This window comes from Alosa alosa, chromosome 14 (assembly GCF_017589495.1).
Source record: "Alosa alosa isolate M-15738 ecotype Scorff River chromosome 14, AALO_Geno_1.1, whole genome shotgun sequence".
Lineage (NCBI taxonomy): Eukaryota > Metazoa > Chordata > Actinopteri > Clupeiformes > Clupeidae > Alosa > Alosa alosa.
The window spans coordinates 32246367-32258732 of NC_063202.1; the positions used below are offsets into that span (position 1 = coordinate 32246367).

At 39.9% G+C, this 12366-nt stretch overlaps 1 protein-coding gene across 1 annotated transcript in view; it reads left to right on the top strand.

The window, feature by feature from the left end:
- tradd (tnfrsf1a-associated via death domain) overlaps positions 1–12366 on the top strand; it is a 56249-nt gene that overhangs the window by 15713 nt on the left and 28170 nt on the right. The window contains exons 2-3 of the mRNA XM_048263489.1: positions 6037–6102; positions 6518–6659. Of these exons, the coding sequence (XP_048119446.1) occupies positions 6079–6102; positions 6518–6659 (166 nt within the window). The 5' untranslated portion in view covers positions 6037–6078. The remainder of the gene's footprint in view (positions 1–6036; positions 6103–6517; positions 6660–12366) is intronic.

Below are 12366 nucleotides of genomic sequence, written 5' to 3' on the forward strand. Positions count from 1 at the left end.
ACACCTTCTCTGCACACACACATGACTTGGTCAATACAATGAGTTAATTAAGAACCATATTCTATCGTCATACAACACATAATTTGCAATCTACACACAAATGACTGAAACAGAAGTATCAAGACAACACACGGTTAAAGTATTACTAGTTAGGTTACTGTAATATACTGTGTCTATTTCTCAATAACTTTTACAAATTCTGCATGGAGTCGATGAAGAAGCATAAATCAGCCTGTAGAAATACTGTAAAACTAGGGTCTCTTGAGTCTTGATCATATTATCGATATAAAACATATTCAGTTTAAAGCTATTAGAAGCTAGCTATTGCCCAAAAAATGGCCCCACGTAGCATCAGCTAACAGACAACACAACGATGAAAAAAGCTTAACTAGGGGGACATATCCAGTTTTGCTCCGTGAATGATACAGTTTAACCAGAGATTGTAACGTGTTCTAAAAATGATATGACAATGACCAATCATATTGTTCTATCAAAGAGTAACGTTATAGTAGCCTAACTGGTTCTGAACTATGGAAAAAACTAGGGATCGACCGATTTAGTGCCGATACCGCTTTTTTTCCATCAGCCTTAGCCGATGACCGATACAGGCTGCCGATTTTCTTGAGCCGATATTTGGAGCCGATACTGCTTTTATTTTGCTCCCTCAATTTACATCATACAAATGACACATAATTACACAAATGATGATAACAAATGTTATAAGTCTCAATTTAAAAAAGGAACATTTGTTGAACTTATGGATGGGTGCACAGGATATGGTTAACTGTGCAAAATGCTTTCATCAACATCTTACAACACAGCCTTGATGATGCATTGCTTGCTGACATATTATAAGACATAATTCAGGTCATCACAAAATGTCCTTTGTCAACACATTTAAATAATTTAAGAAAACAATAAGCCTGAAAAGTAGCTATTGAAATAAAGTGCTTGATTTGTAATTTAAGACTGCATGGTTTAAAATTTTCTATGTCTATATTTTTCTAAAAAAAGCTGCCAGATTTGTCAACCACAGAACATAAATCAGCAGAGGAAAATAACATGGTGTCAGATGTTTCTGTTCTAAACGGCATCAACATCAAAAGCTATAAAAACATATCTCTCAAAGTTTTAAAATCTCTCCTTCAGGTAACGCAGCACTCTCATATCGCTGTGATGCGTGTGTCCCATTGAGTGAGACAGACCAGACGCACAGACAAACTTCTGTTTGGTAGCTGACGAACCACCGTTGAAATGGATTGATAATGATAACGTTAGCAAACGGCTTTAAACAAGTAAGGCATACACGGTATGTCTGGTACATGATAAACGTTAACACAAATTAATATTCAACTACATAGAACACGTCTCTCATTATTGAAGCTCTGATATCACTGCGATAGCAACTCCGCCCCGCTCGAAGGGAGAGGGGGAGGGAGACGCACACACCACACACGTCCAAAACTCAGCCAGGTGGTCGCTGAATAAAACTCCCACAAATATCTCGGAACAACGTCGGCATTACTTAATCATATGATTTACCAGTGTTCGTAACAGCTACCACTACCGCATGCATAGGGAGCCTACAACTTAGCTATTTGCAGCTCCCTAAATACAATGGCAAGCAGTTTTATAGAAGAGGCATTCAGGGAGGGAGACACACACACCACACGCGTCCAATACTCAGCTAGGTGGTCGCTGAAGAAAACTCCCACAAATACCACAGAATAACGTTGGCATTACTTAATCATATGACCAGTGTTTGTAACAGCTTAACAGCTAGCCGTAACCGCATGCATATAGATAGCCTACAACTTAGCTATTTGCAGCTCCCTAAATACAATGGCAAGCAGTTTTATAAACGAGGCATTAAGCATTAAATAAAGTAGGCTATCATTCGCTTTTTCCATTTGGACCCACAAACTTGCTTCCACCTTCAAAGTGTATTGCAATATTTCAGCAAAGTCAAACAGTTAAGATGCTTTGAAAGTTAACTAAAAGTTTAAAGTTAAAAGCTTAAAGTTTACTGTTGTCTTGAAGAGCAGGCCGGCACTCTGCTCAGTGGGGGAGGGGCAGTCTGCACGTGAATTGCCGATTCGCCGGTCGATATATCGGTCGATCCCTAGAAAAAACTTTAACTTAGTCGATGAAACTATGCTGGCTAGCTAGCCAGCGCTAGCATATAATGTACATCATATTCACGTACATATAAAGTAATGTTAACAGACATGACATATGATATCAACTTACTTGGACGTTTTCAGATGTGCCAGTCGCTTCCATCTCTTCTTTCTCTGTCCGACACTGTAAGGAGGTTCAGGCACTGATCTACTGTATAAAGATCAGTGGGTTCAGGAGACAGCTCGCTAAGAGGGTGCTATGCTCTTTGCTTCACACTCGGCACTAGTCACGCGATCACAATAGCTCTGCACTTGATTGCTCTTCCTTACCTACCAGCTTTTTTTGTCTCGGTAGACTGAAATTGAATTTCACGTTTTGAAACTGAATTGTGAGAACTGAATGAGAACTGCTTCAGAGTGGCTGCCTATGGGCGTGTACAAACATGTCCTTAAAACAACAATTAACGTTCGTTTTAAAAAATGTGCAACTCACCAAGTGGTTAGTGGTGTTCGTTGATTATTAAAAACAAATATATTGGCGCAATGTATGATTTCCAGCTGTGTTATTTGCTATTGTGGAACTATTTTTTCAGATACCTCACAACCGCATATAAACTTCCGCTCAATATTTGAGCCTGAAGCATAGACAGTAAAAGAAGGTCTCGTGGAAAGACTACAACCAAATGTAAACAGCCCTCGTTTCAGTTTCCGGTGGCGCAGTAATATGCAATGAGTCTTCCAACAGAAATCAATGGGATTTTACAAAATGGCAAGTAAAACACAACAGAAAATGTATTTCGCTACGCTACTTGTTTTGGAACATCAACGAACACCACTAACCACTCGGTGAGTTGCACATTTTTGAAAACGGACGTTAAGGGTTGTTTTAAGGACATGTTTGTGCATGCCCATAGGCAGCCACTCTGAAGTAGTCAAAGGCGATTCAAAATGAGTCAGAAAATTCGAGACAGGACCAATCGTGATCTTCAGACCAAGCCTAACACAATTCTTTTTCTAGCCATATCTGAAAACGGCGGCAAAGTCGCCAAACAGGAAGTGCAAGGCTTTCATGTATCAAAACCAAACTCGATACAAAAAATCAGGACCCATTTAGGGGGAGGGTCAAGAAATTTAGAGACCTTTGACCTCTAGGGGGTGCTTTAATCACAGGAAGTAGGCTCCTATCTCAGCAATGCTTTCACATATAGAAACTTAACTTGGTATATAGACTCCAGAGCTAGTGAGCAGAGCTGAGTGGTGCGAATATCCCGAATATCCCGAATATAGGTGGCTGTTCACTTGGCCGCTCCTCTGGTCAAATTCACATCAGGCCGCTCTGCTCAATTTCGCTCCCCGCTCCACTTAAAAATATCCTCCCGCTCCAGTGAAATAGCTTCACGCTTGCTCCAATTTAAAAGAGGGATAAATAATCTACAAGCAGAATTGTCACCTTAAACGGAAAACTTAAATCCCAAAGAACTAAAAGCAACGGCAATATATTTCACTCATAGTACATTTATTTGAAAAGATAGTGCAACACCAATAGTGCAACAACGAACAAGCTTGGCATCGTCAATACCCATAAGCCTAACTAAAGGGATCAATGTCATTAATTTCCTAAAGAATACAGGCTTAGCATGCAAGTTTTACTTTAGCTTTCTACTTGATATGAAGGAAGCATTTATATTGCTCACGTTTTTCTTTGCTCTCCATAGCACACTCTCATGTTTCTGCGAAATGTGTCTTCTTATCCAAAATTAATCTTTACTCACTGAAACAGTGTTTTGTCTATTTTTGTAGAAATAGTAGGCCTACACTTGTATGACTTATCAGTTTAATTTCTAAAATATTGAACAAACTCCATCCCCATCAACAAACTTACAATGGCCAATCTTCAACAGGAGGTGACCTTATATCTCAGCCAATCTTTGGTTGCTAGACATGAAACTTGCTGTGACTGCTTACAGCCATATGTCTGATGTACCACAGGAAGAACCCTTGCCATTTTAACAGTTAAAAGGCTACAGGTCTGGTGTGGATGCAATTCATAATCTTTTCTATGTTAGTTAAAATAAAGGCTCGTAAAGGTTGTCTTCTTGGGACAAGCACTTTTGAGTCTTGGAAAACACTTTTCCATCTACATCAGGATTTTGCAAGAGTCAATCAAATTAATAGAGCCCTGCACGAGTAACCTAGTCGAAATTGACAAGCAAATGTCACTAAGCATGCTAAGCTCGACATCCAAACAGTATTCTGTCGTTAGCTTAGAGATACGGCTTGATTGCATAACTTTACCAATTTACTATGCTGTGAAAAGACATTAGCAGAGTTAACTTGCGCAGCAACATCACGATGCTAAGCGGATTTAATAGCAAATTAGTCCGTCGTCTTCTATGCAAAGATTCTATGTGCTAACAACAAGTCTTCAACAATTGTTAATGTTTTTTTAAATGTACATGCAGAGAAGGGGCGGCGGGTCCGCATTTTTCCCCACAGAATTTGATTGAATTTGTGGCGGTAGCATGACTTGGGGGGGGGGGGTAGTGTATAGGTCTAATTGAGTGCCTGTCACTTTCAGACATTCATGAGGGAACCCTTGCAATTGTAACACCGTTAAAAGGCTGCTGATGTGTGGATGCAATTCATAACGTTTTCTACGTAGTTAAAATAAAGGTTCGTACTTCTCCTTGGGACAAGCACTTTTGAGTCTTGGAAAACACGTTTCACATCTGGATTTTGCAAACACTCAGTGTCAGAGTCAATAAAATGAGCCCTGCATGAGTAACGAAATTGACAAGCAGCTGTAAGTAAGCATGCTAAACTCGACATCCAAACAGTATTCTAATGTTAGCTTTGAGATACTGCTTGTCAGTGCTTGATTGCATAACTTAACTTAGTTTAGTCTCCTCAATGCACTGTGCTGGGATAAGACCTTAGCAGAGCTAACTTAACTGCAGCAGTTTTGAACAAATTTGCGCAGCATTGTCACGATGCTAAGCGGATTTAATAGCAATTTAGCCCGCAGTCCTCTATGCAATGCTTCTATGTGGCAACAACAATCCTTCAACAATCGTGAATGTTTTGTTAAATGCACATGCAGAAGAGGGGCAGCAGGCTCTTTACAAGAGAGAGCGGGGCATGGCAAGGAAAAGCTGCGTGCGTAAAAAGCGCAGCTCAATGAAAGGATTTTATCTTATCTTTAATTTAAATAGTACAACATAGAACATCAATGTGTAGCAGCCGGTTTCGATTTCGTGGCGCCCCGCCACAGATTAGTCAATTTATGGGAAACACTGGTCCGTTACGAGAGAGAGCGGGCCGGGCAAGGAAAGGCTGCTTGTGTGAAAGGTGCAGTTCAATGAAAGGATTTTATCTCATTTAAGTAGTAGACCTACTAGTAGACCTAGTTTTGCCACAGATTAGTCAATGTATGGGAAACATTGTGAGCGCACAATTTAGTAAAACCAGCACACAATTTACTAAAATGAACAAACATAGTTTGAGCTCTAAAAAATGTCTGCTTGAGATACTATATTGGAATTACAGTGGCCATTTTATTTTGATGACCCTTTCTGATTTAAAGGAACACATCAACTTTTTGTAAATAAGTTTATTTTTGCCTTTTACCCCAGAGTTAGATACATACATACCCTGCTTTTCTCTGTGTGTACAAAAACCCAGTCTTAACTGCTACCTAGCTTAGCTTAATTCAGTGGAAGTGGGTTACACCAGTTAGCTTATAGCTCACTTTTAGTTATAAGCTAACTGATTTAACCCACTTCCAGTTAATTATGCTAAACTAGGTTAACAATGCATTACACAGGAAAATGATTTGTGCAGCCAATATAATAAAATTATAAGGATGGTGATTTTACAATACAGTATGTTTGTGACATAATGACCACTCTATGTGCAGGAACTAGTATTCAGTGTAAAGTTGGAACACGGTGATGCCCAAATGATGGACAGCATGGATGAAAAGGTACATTGCAAAATCTTGTTTGACTCGTTGTTCAGTTGCAGAAATAATGATTGTTGATTGGCTGAACATATTAAGGTCTTAAGGGTCATTCACATCAAGAACGATAACAATAACAATAAACAAATATCGTTCTCGTTAATATGAATGACGACGTTCACACATAAACTATAACGAAAACGGCATGAAGAACGATATTGTTGGGAATCACTTTTAGAGCGATTTTGAGAACGATAAAAAGCTAATAGCCAATCAGAACCCATCAAATTTTAGCAGTCACATTCATTAACACAAGGAGAGACTTTGTTTATCGTTGTTCAGTGTGGGCGCTTTTATCGTTATGGTTATAGTTATCGTTATCGTTCTTGGTGTGAATGACCCTTTATAGTGATTCTTTTTTTAAATCTTGTGTATATAGACAACTGTGGGTGTGACTCCATGGGCAGGGTGTGTGGTGGTGTTCCTGCAGTCTGTTTCACCATCAGTGAATCTTCTTTCCATCTATAAAGACCCAAATGGCAAGTTCAGCGTGTTCAAAGTCCTTAAACTCACTCTTTCAGGTAAGATATACATCTATCACATTATGCACATCTGTGAATAATGGGCACATAGTTGGGCATTATTAACAGGTTCCCCACTGTCATGCCCAGTGGTGGAGGAAGTACTGAGTACTAGCAGAGACATATTTACTTTAGTAAAAGTAAAAGTACCACAATGACAACCCTACTTAAGTAAAAGTAAAAAGTACCTGCTTTTAAATGTACTTTAAGTAGTAAAAGTAAAAGTATTTGCATAATGAATTATTCTCTTAATATCTATTTTCTAATTAAAAAAAATCAGTATGGGCTGTGGCATTTTAATTAAGCTAGTTTTAAGTTATGTTTTAAGTTACTAGGCTAGATAGTTTTAAGCTAATGCAATTGTGCTTACCATCCGTGGCCCAGTTTACATTCTGACTTACAATTCTAGAGACTAATTCTGGTTATCTAGGGTGATCTGCTGAGTTAAATATCATTCAGCAAAAAACAAGAGCCTAAAGTTTAACGGGGTAGACAAGGGAAACGTCCGGTGGATCATAATGCCAATTCTGCTGGTCCAGATTGAACAGAAACATTGTTGAGAAATGTGTCTTTATGATAAGGTTCAGTTTCACTTGCGCAGACGCGCATAGACCAGGCTTGTGCAAAATTCCAGAATTGAATTGAAACTGGCTCTTAAATTCCAATTCAATTCTTGAATTTCACTTGCATTTCAATTGAGGTAGCAAACAGGGAGCAGAATTGCAATTTGAATTGTGCACAACCCTGGCATAGACATTGAATGAGCGCTCACATACCCCCCCAATTGTAGGTTATGCCTCTTTATTTGATCACACACAATTAAGAAATATTTCCTTATCTGGAAAATGTTTAGTTTTTTTCGGCCAGCGGTTCTATAATAGTCTACCATTCATTTGTGCCGCAAATGATCAGACGTGTGACAGAAGCGACTAACTTCGCTGCTCTGCAGACTAGCAATCTCATCGGAGAGGAGGTCCTAATGCTGCAGATAATAGACAGAGAAAGGCAAGCATATATGCTCAGGGCACAGAACACAGTTACATGTCCAGTGTAGCCATGGGTCTGGTGAATATAGCCCACTGAATGCAGATGGCTACAAGCTCACGCTTTGCCTGGTCTACACTAGAAGCCTATGTTTCAAAGATTTAGAAGTGGCGCACGTAGCGCTCTAGAATCTTTGGTAGCAACCCAGCCCCCTTGTTAGAGAAAAAAAAAACTGATCATAAAATGTAACATAAAAAGGAACGATGGTGTTGTAGAAATGTAGCAGAGTGGAAGTACAGATAATTGCTGCAAAATGTAACGAAGTAAAAGTCAAAAGTATGCACTACTATATGGATTCTACTTAAGTAAAGTACAAATATGTGGAAAATTTTAAAAAGTACAGTAACAAAGTATTTGTACTTCGTTACATTCCACCACTGGTCACGCCAAAGACGTGCAAACAGGGGTGAGGCGGCGCTAATCCTGTTTCCATTAGCACTTTCTGAGCTCAATCACGCTATTCTGGGGCAGCCGTGGCCTACTGGTTAGCGCTTCGGACTTGTAACCGGAGGGTTGCCGGTTAGAACCCCGACCAGTAAGCACGGCTGAAGTGCCCTTGAGCAAGACACCTAACCCCTCACTGCTCCCCGAGCGCCGCTGTTGTTGCAGGCAGCTCACTGCGCCGGGATTAGTGTGTGCTTCACCTCACTGTGTTTTCACTGTGTGCTGAGTGTGTTTCACTAATTCACAGATTGGGTTAAATGCAAAGACCAAATTTCAACTCAAAAGAGTATATATACTTATACTTATACCTATACTTCGATTCAATAAAAATATTTCTAAAGAAAAACGTCACATCATTACTCCTGCCTGGATTCGAACTCAGGACTGCCTGAAAGTTGCAGACCAGTTCTGGAAATACGTGCATTAACCCACTCGACTGTCAGACAATGCTAGCTGCTTCGAGTAGGCCTATTGGGTAGGACTGTACACTGGTTGCTGTGGCACAGCCTTGAGTGACCGAATTCGTTTTCCTTTGTCATATGAATGCTGTCATTTTGTTAACATTACTGTTAAGGAGATGCTGTAGGCAAAGGCTATATTTCAACCTCGTTAGTGTAGTAAAAAAATGTAGAACTATTCACAAGGTCTCTGGGCAGCATATTTATGTTCTGTTAGCAAGTGAACTTCTCATGACAAAGTAGCCTACTGCCAGCTGATGAAGCTCTCATTTTAAAAACATTACTGAGAGACAGGCACTGTACATTCAAGAAATCCTGCCACTGAATCCAAAGCTATGTTTGACATTATGTACAAAGCTTATAGCCTACAGTGGACTAGCATGTTGCAGGGGCTGCTAAAAACACTGACAAACAACACACTGAAAACTCGGCCAATCACAGCCCTTGCTGTCGAACGCTCCGTCCAGTTCGAACACGGAACGCCACAGCGAACTGCAGTTGTACTTACATTTGACGCAGCTGTGTGAATCACGTTTTTCGTGAATGAAGTGTCACTAACCACAGCCATGTAAGACTGCACAATCTCGTATTCAGTTTGTCTACTAACAACCATCATAAAATAATCCAGGCTACTTGCTTACCATAAATCTTCAAATTATGGCTGGGGTCTTTTATTTACTTAGGCTGCGCAAAGCACCGCACCTTTATTTGGGGCAGGCTGGTATTCGAGGCAGGCTTTTTTTTTATTTCTAACCTGCGTTTTGACATGCGTTTCTTTTGGAGCGGCATACCGGTAGGCTATCAAAAGCATAACATTTTCGGTTTGGTTTGGGATTTAATTTACTTTTAGACTGTTTGATTATATTGCTTAATGTTGGGACTGATCTGGGGGCTATTTGATGGTTCACTATTACGTTTCATGCAGTTAAATAAGTGTCGGGATTTCCACTGCTGTTTATTGCGAGACAATGCAGCTGTTCATTGAACAGGGGCCGTGCTTGTGCTGTAATGGAAACCTTTTTGCTTAGTCAAGTAGCCTAAATTGAGTTATTGTTTAATTATGCATGATTTAGTTTTTATTAAATTCGTAGGTGATTCATGAGCTTGAGAGTGATTGTTGGAGACCCATACTAGGAAAATGACTTTTCTTTGCCAACAGTATTAATCCAACCAACAATATAATAAAATATTAAGAAGAGTTGTTATTTCATTAAGTTAAATTGAAACAATGTCTTCTAGTGCTGGTGGACTGATAGCCCTACTGGTAGGCATTACCACGTCTTGTATTTGGGAACCGGCCTTTATTTGTCCGGCTATAAATCCGGCTTTCACTTACTTATAAAATACAAGTCTTACCCAACGATTTTGTTCTAAGACATTTATTTCAAACATAATTTCAAGACAGATATTGTCTACTTCAGTTACCTTGATGCATAAATCCCAGAGAGTAGGCTACCACACCCCAGAGTGATAGGCCTACCAGCGTTCTTCATGTTTAGTGTGGGGTTCTAAACAAGCTGAGAATTTAGCGGTGTTATGTCTGCCTGTCACAGACGTGAGGAGTTCTTTGAAGCTTGAGGTAAGGAGAATCGCAATGAATCCAGCAAAAAAAACAAAAATGCATCAACAAACGTAGTAAGTTGATATATTGTACATCATTGGCCCAAGTAGTGTGAAATAAATCTAAAAAATAAATAAATAAAAGTTTAGTTATGAAACGTTATGAAACGTCTGGCACACGGCACAAGAAGGTGGGCCTTACAGTTCTTCACAGGTAGTTACTTTCACTATTGACTGACAATGGGTTATCATCAAAACATAGCCTGGAAAAAGCAACTTACTTTAATAATGTTCGAATGACTGAATAAAACAACGTTTATCCTGCAGAGGAGTCGCTTACATCTTGTGACAGTGCGTCTTCAGCTGTGCTCTTGCCCAGGGGTTCCCAAAGGGGGGGTCGCGGGACGGCGAGGGGTGGGTCGCGAAATGATTTCCATAAATCAAATAAATTTTGAAAAAATAAAATTCAGAAAAATTATGACTGGATAAGATCACCATTCACTGTAACCACCGCAAGTCATCTGTCAGCCGGCATGGAGGACGCACTGGTTGAGCTGTCATGTGACCACACTTTAAAGACAGATTTTGGGCTTTTCTCAATACAAAGTACGCTAAAGAACGGTCTCCCGTTCTTGAAAGTTCGAACTTGAAAAGTTAAGATCGTGAGTCCAGACTCTGGAGAACGCGAGGACACAGGACGCTCAATTTGCAGTTTGAGACAGCAGCGTTCTTGCCAACGGCAGCTTCTCTCGGAACAGCTCGGGAGTCTAGTCATTTACCTATTGCTCTATTGGTCTACCCAGTATTTCTGACATTTACAATAAAATATATAATTCACCAGCTTGTTTAAGTTTGTTTCTCATTGAATTTTTTTATTAAATATTAATAAGAATATATTCACTTGCCGATGGCGGGAACAACGTTTGAAGTTCGCAGTTTAAGTGACAGTTATGATTAACGTTAGTTGGATCGGATTGTAGCAGCAATTATGATAGGTAGGCCTATTATGTATCAATGCTGCCATTTCTCTTATGTGAGTGTCACGGCTGAGCTGACGTAATGCATTGTGGAATCTTCAATCCACCAAGTCACCACCCGATGCATCCTTGCTAAAACCAACGATTCGAGAACACTTCCGGGAATGTTATGCGTTCTTGAATAAATGCAAACTTGTGAATTAGAACAGTACTTCGGCGGTGATTGATGACGTTTCAGAACGATTTTCAAGATCATGAGAACACAAGTATAGAAAAGAACGCATATTGAGAAAAGCCCCTTAATTCCAAGACGCTTGCTGAGTTCTGGATTTCAGTCAAGAGGGAATATCCACAGCTTTCCAAGGCCGCGATGGACGTACTGACCCTGTTTGGCTCCACATGCCTGTGTGAAAAGACTTTCTCTGCACTGACATATATTAAAAACAAATACAGATCGCGTCTAAATGAGGAGGATGATCTCCGTGTGGCCGTCTCCACAATTAAACCAAGAATGGACTTGCTGTGTTCCATCCATCTCATTAGATGAGATTAACGCTGAAACATAGTTGCCAAAATGTAAATTTGCGCAGCAACAATATATGTTTACAACAGTTTGTGGATATTACCCTGACTGAGATATTCTTCTGTTAAAGCAACACCAAAGAGTTTTTTGTACATTAAAATATTGTTTCCAAAATCATCAACTCGTAACAGGGTGAACGGCACTGCATTCTCGACCCTCTATCGGCTATAACCGCACTATGCAAGTTTGCCAGATCGGGTAGCGGATCTGTAGTTCGATGGAATGAGACATAAGAAACTACATATTTGACTTGCTTCTGATGTTGCAATACATCATATTTTCATAAAATCATGCAACATACTCCTTGTCTGTAGACATTATTTCCAAAGCCAGTGCTGGATAAACAAACAGCGTGCGTGCGACAGGAAAAGTCCTTTGGTGTTGCTTTAAAATGGAAATAGTAATGTTTCAAAGTTGCACTCATGTTACATGGATATTATTAACTCATTATGTAACTCATACGCGCGTCTCCAGCAAGAGGACGTGCCCGGACCCCAAACTTCAACTTCGCGTGTTAACGTTGCCTGACGTTTAACGGATCTGGTGAGATCTATCTCGTTTGAGTATTTTTTGGCGTGGTATACCACTGAATCAGCGCTTGACCTTTTGCCTTTGTTGTGGATTATTTATTTTTCGCTGCG